This window comes from Catharus ustulatus, chromosome 1, assembly GCF_009819885.2.
Source record: "Catharus ustulatus isolate bCatUst1 chromosome 1, bCatUst1.pri.v2, whole genome shotgun sequence".
In the NCBI taxonomy this organism is placed as follows: domain Eukaryota; kingdom Metazoa; phylum Chordata; class Aves; order Passeriformes; family Turdidae; genus Catharus; species Catharus ustulatus.
The window spans coordinates 148,642,179-148,664,416 of NC_046221.1; the positions used below are offsets into that span (position 1 = coordinate 148,642,179).

The window sequence follows — 22,238 nt, forward strand, 5'->3', positions numbered from 1 at the left end:
GTTTTCTGTAGTTTCAGAAATAGGTCAATTCAAGCTGCATTAAAAATGTTCTTGCACTAAAAGAACAAGTTCAGATATGTTTAAAAAAAAATAATAATTTTTGAAGGAATCCTGTAACAGCAAATAGTCAAAATTTGATATTATCGCAGGCATTAGCAGCAAGAGAAAAAATGGCACTGTAACAAAAGCATAACTATGCATATCTGAAGAAATAGTTATTGTAAGCAAATTTAAATACATCTTTATCAAACTGATTTTAAATATCATGCATACCTATTTCAAGTTCAATTTAGGGATATTTTCTTAGCACCCTCAAAAATGTGTTTTATATTAGATTGTACAGCTTAAAAGAGCAAAACATTCACGTAAATGTGTTTTGCCAATTACCCAACAGTTTATTTGCTCAAATATCACCCTCCTGTACGAAAGCTCAAATTCTCTTAACAACAATCACCTCAAGTCCGCTGAGGTCTACACTATGACAGAAGACAACGCAACATCATCCTGACAAAAGAGCACAACATTAAGTATTATTCTGTGTGATAGCAGTGCCAAGGCCCTTACATTTTCTCTTCGTACCTATGGGCCTGAATTCGTACAAATACATAAAGCCAGAGAGAGTACTGAACTAACACACAAGTCTTAGGGGGAAGGAGGTGCCTTGTTTTCTTTGGTTTATAGCACGCTGAATTTTAACATTCTGGCATGTAACAAGAGATTTCTCTACTTGAATTATCTGCATCTAAAAGAAAAAAGAATCTTTTGAAAATCTGGCAGGGTGCTTGCATAGGGAAACACAGCCCCAGGGAAAACAAACAGGGGGCATTTATAAAACATTGTTTTTCACATTGGCAAGACAGAAGACAACTCTGAGGATCCTAAAAAGATACCAAAGGTTCAAGCTAGCAACCTCAACAGCCATTTTGTTTAGGTTTTCATCTTCCCTAGACTCGACCACACAGGTTAAGAGCTCAACAGATCCTTAGTAAAGCAGAAGGAACATGAGCGCTTTGCATTTCCTAAATGGTTCAGTCTATTTAACTGTATTTCACTGAGAATAAAGAGGCAACATCTCTGTGATCCATGTAGGAATGGCTAGGGAAGATGGAAACCATTGGGAAATTCTCCTGGACTTGCTTACACGGCTCAGCATAGCAAGTTCCCCTGACCTGGCTGTAAATCGCCCACCACTGCCAGAGGCTCACTGCCACAGGCTCACTTCCCACTCTGGATAGAGTTTGCTCTGCTTTCTGTGCCCACAGCAAGAGAACAAAAGCTGAAAAGCTAAGGGGTGGGAGGGAACCTTTGCCTTTGGACCTTACTCTTAATGCCAGGATTATTGCCTACTTGCTAAAAAAGGGAAAAAGAAAGACTTTTACCAAAAATCACTTTCCTGGAATGAAGTTTCTCCCAAGTAAGAAGAGCTGAACCCTGCATACCAGATCACAGGCTTACAGCTCAGCATGGGAGCCATTCTATGGTGAGCTGAATCCATCTCCAACACTGAGAAATTAGTTTCAATTCCTGCTCATCTATCAGCTACATGGAAATAATTCAGTCATTTTCTACAGAAAAAAATGAAGCATGGGGTCTAATTAAGAATTTAGATTACTTCAATCCTTTGATGAGCTCCAGAAGAGAAGGGATCTTTAAAAATTTTTTTTAGGCTTTAGTAAAATATAGTTCTGACTCAAACTATATTTTACTATTATTGTAGGATAATTAAGATTCCTTTTTGTTTTGCACTCTTTTTTTCTTTGAGCTAACTGTATAATCCCACAAAGGAAGCAATAAACAGCTACAAAACCTTACCAAATTGCAAAGAATTCTTAAAATTATCTCTGCTATAAAAGCAGGGTCCAAGATTCTTTAAATATTATTAAATTAATGTAACAGATCTCATTAGCAAGAAAAAGCAGTTTACACTTACAGATTAAGTGATCTTCCTCAAACTGAACTATCAAAACAGAATCAACTGCAACTACTTTGACTGTATTGCCTCTTTAGTTACTCTTGAAGTTAAACTGACTCTTTATGCCCTAATAAAGTTTTTCTACTAGTATCATTAAATGCACACATGCATACTTACAATATCAAGATCAGAACTGCAAGCCTTTCAAGTCTGCTTTATAAATTTGATGTCATTCTGTGCCAATCCAATCATACTAACTAACAGTGTCAGTGACTAGGACCAGCAAACTGAGACAGATAGAAACCACCCACGATATAAACCATTCTAACTCACTTGGAAAGCCAAATCATCACCAGACTTCAAGTTAACCAAAGCCTCCTAAAAAAGCTCTGCTTTGCAGGCTTTCAGTGAGTACTTAATGTACAAGTAAATCCACAGAGACACAATCTATGTGTCGAGCTACATTCAGATGTGTATGCATGCACACATACAGCCAATTCCATAAAAAGCTTTAAAGTGATTATGAATTACAGACAGAACTGATGGAACTTCCTACGTGGACATCCTCATCCTACAATACATGTCCATATAATACAGTATTCACCCCCTATAACCTCCCTTATACAGACAAGCTTTAAGTTGGATATTCAGAATGGCACTTTGCTTAACCCGCTGACACCTCAAGCCAGACTAAAAAAACACTCTGAGTACATACAAGTTCTGCTCACTGTGAGGGGAAAAAGTCCTTTTTAGCCCATACAGATTTTCTTTTTAGCCTAAGTTTTACAAAACTGTAACTATTACCTTCATCAAAGTCTGCATCATCTTCTGTATGCTGAGGGAAAGGGAAGCAATTTGTGATTTCAAGTCTGTCATCCACCACAAGACCAAGCAGCACTCCTTGGACCACTTCATTTCCCTGTCCTTCTTCTTGGTAATGTTTAATGATCTTCAACACAACCTGGAACACAAAACAATAAAATCAAAATATGCAATGTATTTTTTTTGTCCTCAAAACTACGTATCTGGAATTTTTAATTTAGAGCTGCAAACCAAGTGAGCTATTGGCTTAAGCACCAGCAATTTTAATACAAGTTGAGGAACAGACAGCCACCCTGATATTACATGGAAAAAACAAGACCATGAAATGAACCATCAAAATGCAGTTCTAAACCAATTTTCTGAAACACAGTCTAAAATGAAATATTGATCTTTTTTTACTTTAGCTTGTTGCTTTTAACAGTGGACTTTTAACAGTATCTTGCAGGCCCAATAAACCCCCTCTTGAGGGAAACAATGCACAAGAAACCAACATCTTAAACTATGCAGAAACTGGTAGGAATTTTTAAAAGGTGCAGATCACATCAAATTTCAATTGCATTAATGTTCCAAAGTACATCTCACTGCAGTTTTATTTCAGATGATAGTTCAAGTTATATAATGTGAATGGTGTGTCACAGGGTATTTAAGAAAAATCAATGATAAAAGAAAAAAAAATGCACAAATTACTCGTAATATTTTTAACAACGTAATTCCCACTTCCTTCCTTAAATCTGAACTCTACAATGAATAATTCTCATGAGATGATACTGTAAATTGGAACAGTATGAACAAAACCACTCAAAACCAGTCAGTCTTTTGCTAGGAACATTTCATACTTAAATAACATTTTATACTCAAGAAAAAGAACTACAATAAGGTAAGACACTAACCACAAACATTGACTTGAAAGAAATTATACTTTGTCCGGTGTAAGAGAGGTTTACTTTACTAAACCCTAATCCATCCATTCAAAATTCAACAGAAAACGTCTGATGATTATGTTTTCATTAAAGCAATACTACTTTAACATCTGCTGGCAAACAGAACATTCAGTAGATTTCAGCTCAACTGCCCTTAGAACAGACATTGTACAAGTACCGACTTTTAGTGAACATTCTACAGGGGAGGGGGAATAAAAAAGGCTCATACTTATACATCAGGAACATATATTTGTCCCTAGCTTTCTCCTTTGTGGATTAGCAGATGTCACTTTTTGTAAAACACCATTAACATATTAAAGTACCATAATACAGGTTAAATGAAAGAAAAAGGAGATCAGAAGAGAAAATTATTTACAAATACATCATCTTCTTGGGCCAAAATGGGAAAATGAGCTTCATACACAGCCTACTTGGAGGCAGGGCAGAGAGGGTAAAACTGAAAAGAAATACCTATTTCCAACTAAGTTGGATTTAAGTATCAAACTGGACTAACAGCCACTGATTCCTTGTTTATTTACACTATCACTCGTGCTTCCTCTTGCATCTAGATATACCTGCATTGAAGCTTCTCAATCATACATAGAAAACAACATTTCACGCCAAAAGACATTCACATCTGTCACTCAAGTGCTTTGCAGCCACACCTTTTTATCCAATTTACTAAAAATATCTACAGAGCAGAGACACAAAGCGATACTTTGGCTACATACATCTCATTTCAAGGGAAAACAGTAAGGAAATCAGGATCAGTGAAGCAGTATTTAACACTGATGGAAGCAGTACAGCAACCACTAGTTTGAGATCACCTGGATGTAGAAGATGAATGTACCACAGTCAGCACATAAATAATACTCAACTTGCATTTAGTGTAAAGCTAAGGTTTATCATGTATTTGCCATAAGCCCTGTCTTCCACAGTCACAGAATCCGTAATTACCCTGCCAGATTACAGCACACAGAGCTCCCTGTCTATTATAAAACTACTCTCAGCATCTTTACAGTCTTGTAAGCTTCACCTTTTCCAGTATTTTTCTCATTTTCTCTTGAGCTGTCTATGCACACTGACTATCCCTGTCAATGTGAGGACTGTTTGCCTGTTTGGTTTCATTCCAGGAGCATTTGTGATACGATGCCAATTTGCTGCAGCATTTCTGATGATAATTGCTCACAGAAAGCAGCCACAAATGAAACAAGCATGGGCTGTCACAGAGTATCAATGATTTTTCAGAGAAAGAAAACTAGGAGTTCAAAGCTTTTAAATGTTAAGCAAATACCCCAATACACAATGAAGTTATTACACAAGCCTGCACTTTTTGATTCCCAGCCTGAAGACCAGAGCAGACATTATCCAGGGAGACACAGACCCCAGGGATTCAAGCCTACCTGCAGCCTTGTTTTCCAACAGTCTGAGAAAGGGAGCAGAGAAGTTCATGAACTCAGTACTCCAAATTTCACAACCATTAGGACACTGCAGAAGTTTGTGTTTATGACTGCACTGGAAAATACATTAGCTACTGGAACCACTTATAAAAGGATGCATCCAATGACACAGGATTTTTGTTTTCATTTTGTTCTTTGTTCTGGACAGTTTTATTTAGCACAAAAGACACCAGTCTCTTGTGCAGCAGACTCTTCAATTCAGATTGAAAAACCTGCCACCAAAATACTACCATATGATCAAGCAGGAAACGTGCTCTGAAACGTGTGCTTCAGTACTAAAAACAGACCTTCATGTGTAAAGTAGAACTATTTCTCTAGTAATAACATCACCTACAACACCAAAAATGTCATTTCCATTTGTTTGCTAGTCTAGATTACAACAGGAAGAGCTGATCACTATGCTAGCACACATGGCATGACATTTCTGACTGAATGTACAAACTGGATAAACCACATACATCCAAGAAAAATGAGCATTAACTTGTATCTAGACATTTCCTAAAAGATGTTATGTTTGTGATGTATCAAAACATAACCAGAGTAGTTACATTGGTCTGAAAATAAATGTAGTCAGTGTTGATATAAATAATGCAAGTAACACAGCACATTGAAAAATACCAACTTCTCCAAATAACACTTTAAAAAATTCCAAAGAAATCTAAATGAACAGCAGCATAAGCATCTTCCAGTCAATGCTGATTCATCTGCCAAACACCATTTATAATTCCCCTCCAACTATTCCCCTAATAGGAGATACTGCCCTTTGCATAAGCTATGATCGTTTTTAAATACCCATAGACCCTTCACTGCTATGCCATAGCTCCATAAAATTAACAGTAGCCAAACCAAACCACATTTCAACTCTTACTGTTACTTAAGTAACACTGTTGTGTTTTTAAGGAGAAAATGTATCAAATAACAAAAAAATAAAACAAAACAAATCCTCAGATTTCCAAACTCTAATACCCTGAACACAAGTCAATAATTATATGAAGCATGATTTAGTAAATTAGCATGTAAGAAATATTCAGGTACATAACAGTCCTTTAGAAAAGGATATACAAGTAACTCCCAAATGAAATTCAGGAGTCCCCCAGCCTTGTAAATCTAGTGCTCAAAACATTTAACCACTTGAAGTAGCCACTTGTCAGATTTTAATGACCATTAATCCTCAATTTAAAAAAAACAAAACAAAACCTTGCAGTTCTGCAGTGCTCCTAATCTTCAAATCTTCAAAGCACTGCTCAAACATTAAGAATGAAGTCACACTAAAAAAATTTAAAATAATTTAAAAAGCCATTCTGAAACTATTAAGAACATCAAAGATACATATTTTAACTGCATAGTGCCAGATTTTAAATTGGGTTACATCCTGACATCATAGCTGTTAATTTCAAAAGTTTGTTCCTCACTACAGAAATACGTGTAACATGAACCCACAGCTGAAGCATCATGAGCCTTTGGGGGGCTCTGTGAAGATCCCGCTGTAGGGACATGAATATACCAAGATGCACATTTCTGAATTTATTAAAGAGAAACAACAGCAAATCAAAGCCCTGAGGATTCATTTATGGCAGTGTTCCAGAGAGCTGAACGTCACCACAGTGAAACCAGATTTCCAGTACCTGTGCTGTGTCTTACACATGTGAAATCAAACCAGAGCTTCTGTTAGCCCACTGGACACATGATTATGCAGCACACCAAATTAAGTATTTATATCTTTTTAAATGCTTGACATTTTTTACCACCCAAGAAAGCTTTGTGGTCACAACCACTAGCATTAATTGCCAGCATCTGGGGAAGAGGATGGGGAGAGAGACTAAATAACTGTGTTCTGTAGCTGCTTTCAGCATTAATGTGGAAGGTGCCACGACGCTCACATCCTCTCAGTACTCAACACAACTGCAATGGTGATCAATATTTAGCTTGGCAAAAGGGTCTTGAAAGCCTTGACTGCTGATAATGTGTGGTATATTTTGAATACATCCATATCACATATGTAGCCTTCTCCATAGAAATTCTTAAAAAGTCAAACCATGAACTTTTATATTTGAGTGTCTCAGCATGAGCAATTTTACTTAAATTCATAGCATAAACCAAATTCAAGAGAGAACTGATAATACAGCTCTGTAAATGGATAGATCACAATGTTAGTCATTACTAACAATGACTCAGGCAATTGTGATAACTTCAAAGTTGCCTAGAATCAACATCTTAAAAGAGCTGAACTGTTCAGCAATTAATCCACATGAAGACATATCACATTTTACTCTAATTTAATTGCCATGTCTCCTTCCCAGGTAACCTTACACCAAAAGCAAATCTACAACTGGTGTTGTGCTGAAACAACCAATTAGCTATGCAAAAATGAAATTCAATTAAAAAGTTCTGAAATCCTCAAGTAAGCATGGAATAGCTTTGTTTTTAAACAAAGACTTGGAAAAAAATACAAAAAATCCCAGATATCATGAAACATGAGCAATGTTAACTTTTTAATAGTTCCAGATGAGGCTTTTACACACTACAGATAAGTGCTTATCCTACACTTACAAAAGACAAGTTCTGGAAGCTGACCAACCAAAAATTTGCCTTGAGCTGATTTGTCTCCTGGCTACAGCACTACTTGATAAAACAGTAACAGAGACTCTCAACTTTCCTGCCAGGAGAAAAGAAACTCTGAAGTAAATTAAAGATATAATTGTAACGATTAGGAGTAAGAAAACATATGTCCGATACACATGACACGCTCCTCCAGATGATTAAGGAGACAGATGTTTATAGACACATTAAAAATTCCACCTTAATCAGTGCAGTCCACAGAAATGGGTTCTAGAAAGCACTGTCACAGAAAACACGTCAGAAGCACAAAATCAACCGGTTGATGCCCTGCTCTCATAGCTGTTGGATATGAACCTTCACGGCACAAGAGTCACCACCACAATAAGCCATGGCATGAGTTCAACACCAAGCTGGGTTGTGTGGCTGACAGTCCTGAAGGACAGGCTGCCATCCAGAGGGACCTGGACAAGCTCGAGAAGCAGCCATGGGAACCACATGAGGTTTAGGAAGAGCAAGGGCAAGGTGCTGCACCTGGGTCAGGGCAACCCTTAGTACCAACACCGCTGGGGAAGATGAGATGGAGAGCAGCCCTGCCCAGAAGGACCTGGGGCGCTGCTGGACGCGAGGCTGGACATGAGCTTGCAATGTGCACTCACAGACCAGAAAGCCAAATGTGTCCTGGGCTGCATCCAAAGCAGTGTGGGCAGCAGGTCAAGCAGGTGATTCTGTCCCTTCTACTCTGCTCTTATGAGATCCCACCTGCAGGGCTGTGTCCAACTCTGGAGTCCTCAATGCAGGAAAGCCAGAGACCTGTTGGAGTGAATCCAGAGGAAGCCACCAAGTTGATCAGAGGGATGGAATACCTCTCCTGTGAGGAAAAGCTGAGAGATTTGGGCTTGTTCAGCCTGGAAAAAAAAAAAAAGCTTTGGGGTGACCTGACTGTGGCCTTCCAGCACCTGAAGGGAGCCTACAAGGATAATGGAGATGATTTACAAGAGCATGTAGTGACAGGACAAGGGGGAATGGCTTCAAACTCAAAGAGAGTGGTTCTAAATTAGGTATTAGGAAAAAAATCCTTGAACATGAAGGTGGTGAGGCACTGGAACAGGTTGCCCAGAGAAGCTGTGGGTGCCTCATCACTGAAGGTGTTCAATGCCAGGTTGGATGGAGCTCTGAGCAACTTGGTCTAGTGAAAGGTGTCCCTGCCCATGCCAGGGGGGCTGGAACTTGATGATTCTTAAGATCCCTTCCAACCCAAACCATTCTATGAAACTAAAGATTAGGGTGAAACTGAATTCTATATGTTATACTAATCTCAAGAGATATGACAATTTCTACTGATAAGGACAGGATTCCCTAAAATGCATATTCCAGCTTCTCTGCAGAGATCTTTGAATTTTTCTAGATTCTGTTATTGAATAGGACTGCATTTTTGACCATTCCTAACATGATAGATGTCTAGACAATTTTTCTTTTTTTCTTCATACTTAAATTTAGAATAAAAGCTCTTAAAGCTGTCAGACCAATCTTATCTCAAGAGAAGTAAAGGAAAAAACAATTAAAAAATAGTTTTCCATTAAGACCTTCAACATCTTAAAGCAATTGTTTTGGCAGATATCTTCAGTCATAACTATGTTTGGTGGCCAAAAAAAAAAAAATTCCCTGGGAAGTAATCAAAAAGAGACTTAATCTAAACAAAGGCCAAAACTGAGTAGACTTTAAAAGCAAGGTAACTTCAGAAAAATGTTGTTTTGAACAGCAGCTTCAGAAATAACAAGCCCTAGCCCTCACTGTTTTATCAAACAAGTGTAGCAGTCATTCTTTGGACAGAAGACCTCAAACACCCCACAATAACTCACCTTTATCTTGACTTGATAGAGCCTAAGCACCAACATTTATAAAGTCTTTGTAAATACAGTTCTTGGAACAGTAAGCTTACATTTTATGTCACTCAACAGCTAATTCAACACCAGATGTTAAAATCTTATTTCTGAATTTGACAGAAATTTGGGGCTTAAAACTATAATTGTACAGGAAGCATAACAGAACAACGCATGCCATTTCATACCGTCTCAAGCAGGAGCAAATATCAAAATATCCTCTCAACACGAGCAGAGGTTTCTTGGAGCTGAGCCTAAATTCACCAACAATGAACTAAGTGTATTGATCTGAGGTGGTCCTCAAGCAGAACATGCTACATATATTTTCACACTGAAATTATTAATTATAGGAGTTTGTCGATTTTGTCTCATGTACGTCCTCAGCACCAAACCATTGTGGAAATCCATGTTAAATTGAATGGAAAATAGTCCATCTTGAAATAAGGGAGCAATGATGTTATGTGCTTTTGTACTATATTACTATTTTTGAGTATTAGGAAGCACATGAGTAGCATCCAAAGCTTTTTGTTCCCTGACTGTCTTATAATATCCTTTGGTAAAATAACACTTGCTTAGTTTGTAAACATCAAGACTTCAGATGACTTAACTGCATGAGGCAACATCAACAACCTTTCTGCTCCACAATACGTACATGAGGCTAAAGAAAACTAACCGAATCATAACATCACTACTGATTTAACAAGTCTTTTCTGTCACTTCTGCTTGGTTTAGGAACCATTTCCCCCTGTAATTATAGGAATCTAGATGGTTTTCCAGATAATCTCTTGCTTCAGCATTTGGTTGGGTTTTTTTCCCAACAGGAAAAAGGTAATCATATCCATACAAAGCAATAAGCCAGGTATAACATCCCTTGTCACTTTATCTCAGTAAGTGGCAGACTCAAAGCACAATTTTGAGTCAGAGACAGGCCAAGAAGTATTTTATCACTTCTTCCTGAACTTTAACTGCTTATGTGCACTGCTTGGGGCACAGATGAAAAAGCTGTACCTTGCTCACCCTGAAGTTTAATCTAGAAAAACCAGACATTCAGTTCATTTTTCACTTTCTGTGCAAAAATACTCTTGCACAGATTATGTGTAGCTCAGCAGCACGCTCAACAAAAACTGAAAGCAAAGCTTCTACTACCACCAAAAATGCCCCACAGAAAATACTTCTGAAGTACCTGCTCTTCCAGTTGCTTTATTTCTCTTTTTAAGAACTACTTCCAAACTGCTGTGATTCAAGAGCTCTAGAATCTCCCTAAAAGCAAGAGGGAAAAGCATTCTAACAAGAAGGGGCCCTCCCTACAGTGACACAGCCAGGCTGCACCTTGCAACAGCCCCTGCTTCCAGCCAAGGTGGTTGTTCCCACAGTGCAAGCCCAGATTCCTACAGACCAAGTGATTGACACACATGCTGTTCACTCACTGGAAGCAAGCTCAGCTGCTCCAAACATGGGTTAGCTGCTCACTCATTCTATTACTGGGATACTTTCAAAGTCACAAACTTCTTTTTTTTTAACCATAGCCTATATAAAAAGCTACTTCAAATTACAAAAATCACTGATTTCATGTAAAACCAGACACAGAACATGAAAGACAATTTCTCAACACCTAGAACTAAAACTGGTTAATATCCAAAATATAAAATGGAAAAGACAAACTGAGACAAGACTCCACAGGTATGTGGAGTTCAGACTGAAGAACTGAAATAGTACAGACACAAAGCCTGTTTCTGCACAAGTACAACATGAGAAGGGAAGATTACTGGGTTTTGGCTAGAGGCACGTTGGGTTTTCATAGGCTGTGGTTTTCCTTGACTCTGCCAGGAATTTACATTCATCAGCTAATGTCTTGTAGGTAGCATGAAGTATCTGTTTAAGTCATTTATTTACTCATGTCCAAGTGAGCTGCTTGTTCTTGCAAAAGGAAGCAGTTAAACACAAACTGCAGTACATCAAAGGAAAAACTAATTAAACACTGGAGAAAAGCAAAGGTTATTAAAACACACAAAAATACTGAATGTTAATCAAGGTGTGTGTTACCAAACAGACAAATCTCTTCTTCACTTTTGTCCCACTACATCTGAGTTTTACAGCAGTTCAGGTTAACAGCCATCTCCAGGGTCAATCATAAAACATTAGCACATGTTAATATTGCCTCAATGTAAGCAAAACCACACCATTATGCATGTATTGAAACTCCCCATTGCTGTGTTCACACCATGTAAAATGCAGTTCTCTGCAATACAAAGTTTCATAACACATTTCACAGTACATGGATTCATGCACATTGCCATGGAAACCGTCAAGGCCACGGGCACGGCAGAATCACTTCCTTACAGGAACACTTCTGTAAGACAGCCCCAGGACCACAATCGTGCGAGTGGCAGGGCATTAGACATTATTAGCACACTGTCAGGAGGAGGTGATAGGGATGTAATGAGATTAACAGCCAAAATTCTGCTGGTTGTAAGTGGGATGGAGCATTTCCCCAGGACTACTTAATATATTAATTCTTCTATTTCCCAAATCTCACTGAATAAAAAACTTTTGAAAACATTCAGTATTTCAGGCAGTTTTTGCAAATTGCCAATACAGTTAATATTTATTATTTTAAATTAATTCAATATTTAGCCATCATTTCAAGAACAAACGCTGATGTATATACTCCTTCAGAGCACAACATATGGAAATTATATAGAAGCGGTAGAGACAGGCACAGTTTCAACATTTTCTGCTCAAAACACCAGAGCTTTACATTTATACTTCACCATACAGTCGATACATATGTTCTGTGTATTAGTGAATCACCATTGCTCAAAATTCATGGCACTCACCAAGCAAGGAGTGTATTGCACGTATAAGGTTTTCTTCAGCATCAACTTCTAGCAGCATCCTATAAAAAAATTTGAAGATGACAGCCAAAAGCAATTTTATTTAACAGCCTATTCTTTAATCAGATTGTGCCAGACTGCTACCATTTTGAAGCTGAAGAAAAACTGCAAGACAGTTACCCTTATCTATTTGACCTTCAAAAATTAGCAAAGTAAAGCAGACATCGATGGGGAGGAGGGAGTGGGGGCTCATCTGAGACTACTGATCATTTCCAAAAAACGTACCCTGCACAATGAAAGTGGAATATGCTATTTAAGGGTGTGTCTTTAAAGCATGACTTCCATATGCATTCAACAGATGCTTCCAAGTAACCAGTAAAATCCCTACCGGACATGACTTCCATATCATTTTAATGATTTATAACTTTTTGCACGATAATTTTTTCCACATTGAAACACTCAGTCTTTCTGGCAAACGCTTGGTTATGTGCTAAGGGGCTGCAACAGAGACAGATCCTCCTAGTAACAGCTAGTGCAAGCCAGAGAACCAAGCCTACGTGGAGTCTCAGTTTTCCTGCTGACTTAGAAGTATAAAATTGAGAAAAAAAGAAAACCCAAACCATGAACGTCAGTTATTGCTTCAGCTTTCCCATCTTTCAAACAGAGATTTGCCTTTGTATCATCATCTGAACACTGCCACATGAAAATCACTTCCAGAAGAGTTCCATTTCTAATAACAGCTACTGTGACAATGAGATTAAAAACAACCATTCTAATTTTATCACTGACAGTGCCAATGGAGAAGGCAGTATGGCTTTCAAATTGCTTCCAAGGAGTGATGACAGCTGCAGTAAATATCCTACGTCTAATCTAAAATTTTAAAAGCTTTAAAACAGTTTTTTTTTTTTTTGCATTGATAATGTAATAGTAAAAAACCCCAAGACCTAAGTGCTCAAAACTCAGCCCTACACTGATGAAGAATTTTGTCTGACTGCATACTTTTCTCAGGTATGCATGAAAAAATCCCCAAATATCGATAAGCGATTTACACCTCCAAGTCCCTAAACACCAAAGAACTTGCTAAACAGGAAGGGGTATGCACATTGCTCCTTGCAGTTATGGCCTCCAAGGAACTGGAAGGATGTGCAGCAAACACACTGCAAAGTAGGATACACCATGTGAGCAGAACAAATACAAAGACCAAGAAGTCTTACATGCTCAAAGCAACATCCTAATGCTCACCTTCCAGAAAAATAAACAAATATTTACGAAACAGAATTAGCCTGTTATTGCATGCATAAAGCAAAATTCAGGTGCATCTTCAAACTCCAGTAAGTAAGACTATTAACTTTAAAATTTGATTAAGCCAAAAGAAATTAACAGAATGGTTATCTGAAATAATTATCCATATAAAAGTCATTAAAAAATATTCCCACATTTATGCTGAAGTAACTTGGTGTATGAACATTACAAAAGACACCATGAAAGTTAAGCTCTATCGTCTTGGGTTTAGGTAATTGAATAATCATACAAAATACTAACAAGAATATTTATTATACAAGCCTGAATTTTTTCAGTTTGGTACATTAACAATTTATTTACTTTCCATTAAGTTGATATGATTCTGTTATGCTGTAATTAAATTGCTACACACCGTTGGTAAAGCCAGTATCACATCTCTGCAATTTTAATGCTGCTGGAAGATGAAAAATAGTATGAAAGAAAATCATGCTCAAAACTGTACCTTCACTGAGAAGGTATTTTGAGCTTGTGTGTGCATATGGAAAAACAACACCCAAAGTAACCATATCTAAAAAATATCTCTGGCAAAGAAAGATTAATGATAAAATACTATAGCAACAATAGTTGAAGATACATGATCCTTTTCCAAAGACTAGGGGTCAAAAAAAAAAAAATCTGCTCCTCTTCCTACAAAGCCTTTCACATGGGCTGTAAGATTTATTTAAAAGGTGCAAGAAAAAGTCCTAAGACTGAATAAGGTGTGGAGTTGCTCATTTCATACACACCACCAAGGGCCTTTCAGTATCTGTACCTGCTGGGTTTCTCCTTGGGGCCTGCAGCTCGGGGTACATTTCCTTCACCTACACCACACAACATCACCTGCAAAGCTCTAATTCTCTTACAATAAACTGAAAACCAAAGCAGAACATTTAGCAATGTTCAGTGTGCACTGCCTCAGTAACAAAGTCATCACCAGTTACCTCCCAACACACGAAGTCAAAGTTACCACCAACCAGGACAAAAGGTAATGATTAACTGCTGCATTTTAGATGCAGACTAAAAGGCAGGAAGTTATTTGAAAATACCTGGTGGAAATACTCTTGCCCTCAGTATCAACACAACCAAATAGGAATCACAAGAGCATGATCTACTGTTTTCACAGGAGCTATGAACACAAAATTACCATGCCAGAGACCAGTTCAATATGCAAAGAGGGAAAAAAACCCGAGAATTTAACTGCTAATGACAGCAGTGTAGAGGACAACGCATTTTTTCTCTGTGCAGCAGCAAAAGAAAGAAAAACCTGTTTTGAAATAAGATTTTCCCCCTAAAGTCTTGAAGTGTAACACTGCTCAAGACATTTAAGGCATCTCCACATTTAGATTAACTCCTTTTGTCAGCACACTAGCTTCATGGTATGAAGCGATACCAGATGTTCCAGTTCTAAATGCCTCACCAGGGTACACTTACCATGACACTTAGGAGATGCTGAGTGCACCACTGCACTCTTACAAATCATTTAAAGTTTGTGCTCTGTTAGCACATATGCACTGCTATTCACTGACAAAACACAACGAAATTTTTCATTCTCAGACCATCATGATAATGGGTACCTTACCCACTGCAGTTCAAAAAATTTCACTAAGCCTGAAAAGTGTTACATTCCAAGGAGGCTCTTGCCCTTTCAACTTACCAGTACACGTTAATGCTTTCTCTTCTGAATTTAAGCACAGATTATATGTCAGAAGTTCCCTTCTGAGTTAGATTCATGCAACTCCTTGTTAACACATGAAGATTAATAGAATATAAAACAAAGCTCTTCTGTCCTCTCCATGGTTCAAGGTACCCATGAGTACATCATGCCAGTATTCAATTCACACACCAACTCTCAGAGCCAGCATAATGTGATCTAATTTTTTAGGGAAACTGGTCAAGAAAAAGTTAACAAGGTTAAACTTCAACTTAGAATTCCATTTTAACTCCTTTGGAAGACACACAAAATACAATACAGCCTGAAGGACATTATATCCTAAAATACTACTCTACAGCTCTGCAATGTCAAGAAACTCTACAAATAACAGCAGGCAGAACCCACCACTGCATTCTAGCAAAGTCTTCAGAAAGGGGAAAGAAGGGAAAAAAAAAAAAAATACTAGGAAAAGCACAATATTAACAACTTAGGAAACATCAGAGATTGCAGCCAGTTCACTATAGGCTTCACCGGTACTACAAAATTACTCAAACACTACGGAAATTAATTTCTTTCATGAACGTCAAAAGTTGTCATTTTAACAAGTGCTTACACAAACATTTACAAGAAAGTCTTAGAAACCATAGTACCATATTTCATGTATTGTGATCAAACAGATCATCCTGAAGGGCTCCTCCCTATGAACAGCTGAGGATACAGCCCAACCTACCCAACTCCTCTACAGCAAAAATGGATGGTAATAAAAAAAGAAGGCACAAGCAATTGAAATATCACAACTATTAATACAATAGCTACTGGAAAAAATTCAGTAACAATGTGAGGGGGTTTTTTTTAATGTAGTCTCACATATTCTTATCTATATTTTTCTAAAAAATAAATCAATCCTCTATATATACCTACCATAGATAAGAATACAAAGCACTAGGCGCATTGCACCATCACCAAATCCGGAAAGATGTAAGGAAGCGTAAAGTAACAATCTTTCATTAAATGAGTGGAATCTGACACAAGAGAATGTGACACTGTAGCCACACAGGTGATGGTGGTGCACAAATGCAGACAAGGCCAACAACCTCTCACACCTGCTAGACGTAATTATGTTTTTGGCCAATGTATGTTTGTATTTACTATAAACAAACTTACAAAGATATCCAAGGTTTAATGGCAATTTGTTACTAGTATTAAGGCTTCTGCGTATCAGCAGTTATAAAAATATAAGAATGGAAACCAACAGGCATTTTGAGAAGCCTACATAACTTTTGCTATTTTCTACAACACGTAAATATTTTGTGCAATGAACATAAGTGTAAAAAGAAACCATATGCAGTGTTTGAGTAAAAAAGGAACCATCATTCCCATTAATGAAATTATAAGAGCAATGCACATACTAATGTGCATTAGTTAGTTATTAATGTGCATTAGCATTAGTTAAGGATCTAATGATAGTACTATGCAATAGATGTATAAGCAAACCCTTTTCATCCAGCTAACACTGTTCTTCAGAAGCAGTCCTGGGTGTGTAATTTTTTGAATGTGTAAATAAATGCAAGAGTAAGATTTAAAATAAAAAGTCATTTTGGAGCTTAAGAATTTAGTTAGATGAATTTAATTACTTTTACCTTCCTTTCTAGAATAACATCATGCAGAAGATTTGCAGAGAATGAAACACCTTCCCAGTAAAAACACAGTGCCTCGTAACTACTCTGAAGGCAAATGTGATTAATAAAAACACTTATCTGGCCTGGCAGCACACTTGCCTTGCTAAGAGCTCCCCATCTCCCATCCCACAGCTGTTATTTTCCAGAAGAAAGTTTCCATATATCCATCACCTAGATATTAGTGGTCTAACACAACCCACAATCCACCACATGGAGTATCTGGTTTTGGATATTAATTCAATTTCTGAATGACACAGACTTTGACGCTCATCTTGTAAAAATGCTACTTAACCTACCAGATCTTATGCCTTTGAATGATATATCACTTCACTTCTGCCTTCACAGTTTTCCATGTTGCCTGATATCACTCTAAAATCATGAGAAATGCATAAACATGCCTAGGAAGTCCTCCATAAGTGCAATTTTAGACAGTGTAATAGAGTCAGAAGTTTCACTAGGGAAGCATTTTAGAAAAGTCTCCAAGATTTGATGGAAATCTATAATCTTCCATTAACCTAAAAATCATTCAAAGAAATAGTTGGAAAAGATCTCTAAGATCATCAGGTCCCACCATCAAGCCAACCCCACTACACTACTCACCATGAAACCACACCTTTAAGTGCCATGTTCACATGTTTTTTCAAACACTTTTGAGGAATGGTGATTCCACCACCCTGGGTGCCTGTTCCAATATTTAACCATCCTTTCAGTAAAGAAATTGCTCCTAATATCCAATCTAAACGTCCCCTCTACCAACCTGAAGTGATTTCCTCTTGTCCTATCACTTGTTACCTTGGAGACCAACTCCCACTTGGCTACACTCTTCTTTCAGGGGGTTGTAGAGAGTATTAAAGTCTCCCCTGGGCCTCAGTGACGTTCCTGTAGCAAAGAGCCCAAAACTGAACACGGGATTTGTGGTGCAGCCTCACCAGTGCTGCATGCAGGGGAACAATCACTGCACTGGATAATCATGATCCAGGCCAGGATGCCTTTTTGGACACCTGGGCCCACACAGTGGCTCAGGTTTGGTTGCTGTCAACCAGCACCCCCAGGTTTTTTTCCCACCAGTCACTCTTTCCCAAGCCTGCTCACTGCTGTAAACACAAGCTTTCTTTGGGCTACTTGACTGGAGAAAACATCATGGAATTTCTATTCAAATTTCTACACCAGGAAGCAAAGACAACAGAATACAATATGTGGCAGTTAATCTGATCTTTTTGTCAGGATGGTCAAAAACAAATACATGAATTCTTACATCTCATCTAAAGAAACAGCACTTTATAAAAAGTGATTATGGAGGTTATTTTTTACCCTGCATTTACTAATTTCTTAGAACAACTAGACCACCTACACTGGAACCCACTTTAGAAATTGAACAGATTAAAATAAGAAAGACATTAACACCAGGATGCTCTGTCTGTACCAGATTTTTAAAAGAGGCATGAAAAATAGATATTGCTGCATCATTATATATTATATTTTAAGGTAACATGCTGACATTTACAACTTTTTTTCATTACAAATAGTGGGGTTTTTTTTAACTTTACTATTCCCCTGAAATACCCAGCTTTCAAAACACAGAGAGATGACAGATGCATCTTCTATTTTGCACTCACAGACTCAAAAGCAACCTACCTAAACATACCTTTGCTTTCAAAGTAGCCCCACTTTAAGCATTAATTGTGACACTGCCAAGAGATGAGACATCAGTGAAGAGAGAAAGATCACCAAATCCCCTGATGCCCAGCAGAATTCAGAATTCTTGGCATGTAATCACCCTGGTCTTCATCAAGATGACTGATAAAGTCTTGTACTTTGTGAGACCAGACAAGACATTTTATTCAGTGAGGTATCAGAAACACTTCAGAAGAATTTCATAAGACATTTGAAGGACTTATAACAAAAGCCACTTTGTTTGCAAAGTAAGCAAATTTATGCCAACATTTATCTCCATCACAGATGTCACAGAAGTTTATGAACTAATGCCAATGTCTTGAGAACACTCTGTCTAGGAGACATCTTCAGGAGGTAGAAAGCTGAAAGCTTTCACAGTTTCCAGTATAACACCTCCCTTCCTACTGACTCCAAGTGAGAAGCACTACTGTGCTGTACCAGAAGAAAACACAAGGAGAAAGGGAAAAAAAAAGCATGAAACAAAAAAAAAAAAAACATAAGCTGGACTGTCAGAAGCAGAGCATCAGGGCCACTTACAGTTGATCTGAATGAACAGTAGCTCACAAAGCAGATTATATCTCTGCTAGAGAAAAATCAGGTGCAAAATGAATCAAATTTACCAGTTATTACCAAAGTGTAAGGCACCAGACTGCAGCAGGAGCAGCCTGCTATCCACGCTAGGCTTTTAGGAACATTTCACAACTGGCCAGTTTTTACCACTCCTTGAAAATGCTCCAAAGCCACAGGCACACAGATAGCTGGACAGAACAGGGCAGAAAAAATGTGACTCAAATTTTCTCTTTAACAAGCCCTGCTATACACAAATAAATTATCCTTCTTCTTCCTAAACACATCTCCAGCATAAGAGCTGAAGACTACCATTAATAATGCCAAGCAGGCTTCAAAGCTTGTCTCAAAATTATGATCTTCTTTCTCAGAACCAGGGTACCAACTTTCTCCTTCACACTTCAGCTCTACAGTGTTCTGTTGACACTAGGCAAAGATAGTCAAGTAACAAGCAATGTTTCTATTATTAAGAAGTAACTTTTTTCCTGGTGTCGTTAATACTATTACCAGCTCTTTAAGACCTGAACCAACACAAAAGGATCCAGCAGCAAAGCAAAGAACCAACTTTAGTAGATGCTCTTCCACCTTGGGCCTGCATGGATTGTCTGTATTAGCATGACTATTCTCTGCTAAGTCCCTTCAACTCGTCAGTTTATTTTATTTCTCCTTAAGCAAACGCAATAAGTTCTGGCAGCCCTGGCAGGGAAGGCAAAAAGCACAACGGGTCAAGGAAAAACCCACCGTTCTGCTCAGCTCTTACACCTGCGGAATTTTCTGGGTGTATGGTATGAGCATCAGGTATGAAAGCTGAAAATATCAACTCCGGGCAGAGAGGCGGCGGAACTGAAAGCTGAGCGGAACATTTAAAGAGAATTCACTCTGCCCTGGCCCGGCCTTCGCTTACACAGAGCGGGAGCCGCTCCCCTCACCAGGGACGAGCACGGGACGCCTGGCCACAGCCAGGAAGCTGGGCAGGGGTAAGAAGACGTTCTCGCCCCCCGGGAAGCGCCGGTCGCGGCAGGACACGAGGCTCCGCCGCGGCACCGCCCCACGGACAGGCCCTGCCGCCGGCTCCACGCGGCCACCCCGCCCACCCCCTGCCCGAGGAGGCCCCAGGCCCTGCGCTCACCAGCCCGTCGATCTGCACTTGCTTGACCGCCGAGTCTCCCGCGGCGGCGGCTTTGCCTTTGCCCTTAGCGGCCCCGAAGCCGCCGCCGGCAGAACCCGAGCCTTCCTTGCGCGACGCCATGGCTGCCCCGCACGGCCGGAAAGGGAAACGCGCCACACCGGAAGCGGCGGCGCGGCCGGGGCGGTGCGCGGCCAAATGGCCCCGGGCGGAACGCGGCGGGGGGCGCGCGGGGTCCGGCATTGCGCGGTGCCGCCTCAGGGCTCCGGGCCGGGCCCGGATCGGCCTCGCGGGCCCGGGTGTTCCTGCAGAGACGGTGCCCTGTGCCGGGTCCCTTGTGCCCTGTGCACTGTCCCTTGTGCTCTGTACACTATCCCTGTGCTCTGTGCCTGGTCCCTTGTGCTCTGTGCACTGTCCCTTGTGCTCTGTGCCTTGTCCCAGATCACCCAGCATGGGACGAGCGAAGAGAGCCTTCCCTGCCAGCTTTCCTCGACACAGAATCACAGAATCATTTACATTGGAAAAAAGCTTCCAAGATGATCGAGTCCAGCCCCGCGACCGAACACCACCTTGTCACCTAAGCCATGTCACTAAGTGCCACATCCCGGCATTTCTTGAATACTTCCATTGATGCTGCCTCCACTCCCTGGGCAGCCCATTCCAGTGTTCAATTGCCCTTTCTGTGAAGAAATTCTTCCCGATGTCTAGCCTAAACCTCCCGTGGTACAGCGTGAGGCCATGTCCTCTGTCATCCTGTCATCACTACTTCCCTGGGAGATGAGGCCAACCTCCATCTGGCTACAACCTTCTTTAGTTCCAGAATGTGGAATATGTAAAAAAAGTTTTTAAGATGTTCTTTGACATGTGATCCTTGTATACCTTCAAGCCTAATCAACAAGAAAGGAGACTTAATCTATGAATTAGATAGCAGCTAACAAGGTCTAAGTGATGTCCAGGCATTAGAAAGAAAAAATCCCCTTTGCCTTGTTAAGGTTTAGTGCTGGATATGCTTCAATAATCTGAGACCTAGGGGAAGGTTAAAAAAGAGCTTGGGAAGAAGGATATGCCACTGACAGTGGACACAAAGAATGCAGAATGTATGCCCCACAAGGACATCTGGCAGAACCCCCAAGATAAGGAAGAAACTAAGAAGGACAACTCCACAGCTGTGCTGAATCCTGCTCCCGTGCGGTAAAAGATAATTCCAGCAGTGGAAAATCATTGCCTCAAGAAACCCACCAACTCACAGGAAGAGAAGACCTTAGCATGCAGACTAATTAACATGAGAAGCAAGAGAATCATTAACCAATGAAAGATAGAACACGAATTAATAAGAGATTCTAACAAATGAACATTAGTGCCCTTGCAAAATGCATACATAGTGAAAAGTTTTGGTAGTCATGCTGGCTTTGTGGGATTTGGCACCCAGCACCCTTTTCTGCACAAAACTGTAAATAAATCAAATACCTCAACTCTGTGTGGATTGGGCCTCTTGCACACTGGGTGAAAGAACCTTGTTTCTTTCAGGGAGATGTAGAAAGCAATAAGGGTCCCCCTAGAGCCTCCTTTTCCCTAACCCAAAGGGAAAAGCTTTGTGTATTATATTTACAACAAGCAAACTGCTGTGAAGTGATGTGAATATATCCATCCTGAGTGTGAATAACAAGAAATCAGTGAAAAATCTTAGCATTACACAAATCCCTGAACTATTAACTTCTCATGCAATTCTCAGGAACAAATTCGTGTTGCATTAAAACAGTTGGTTTTGCTTTTCTGCTCTTTTTTTTTGAGGTGGGGGGGTTTGTGTGGTTTTTTAAAATTTAATTTCAAACTCTACTCTTCACATTCCTTCTGAAAAATCCAAGAGGCTGTG

The 22,238-nt window shown here is 39.3% G+C and overlaps 1 protein-coding gene across 1 annotated transcript in view; it reads right to left on the bottom strand.

The window, feature by feature from the left end:
- The window catches only part of EIF3H (eukaryotic translation initiation factor 3 subunit H), an 85,976-nt gene extending 65,450 nt beyond the window's left edge, over positions 1-20,526 (bottom strand). The window contains exons 1-2 of the mRNA XM_033061731.1: positions 20,369-20,526; positions 2,717-2,873 (exon numbers count right to left, since the gene is read on the bottom strand). Coding sequence (XP_032917622.1) covers positions 2,717-2,873; positions 20,369-20,488 — 277 coding nt within the window. The 5' untranslated portion in view covers positions 20,489-20,526. The remainder of the gene's footprint in view (positions 1-2,716; positions 2,874-20,368) is intronic.
- Between the last annotated feature and the right edge of the window lie 1,712 nt (positions 20,527-22,238).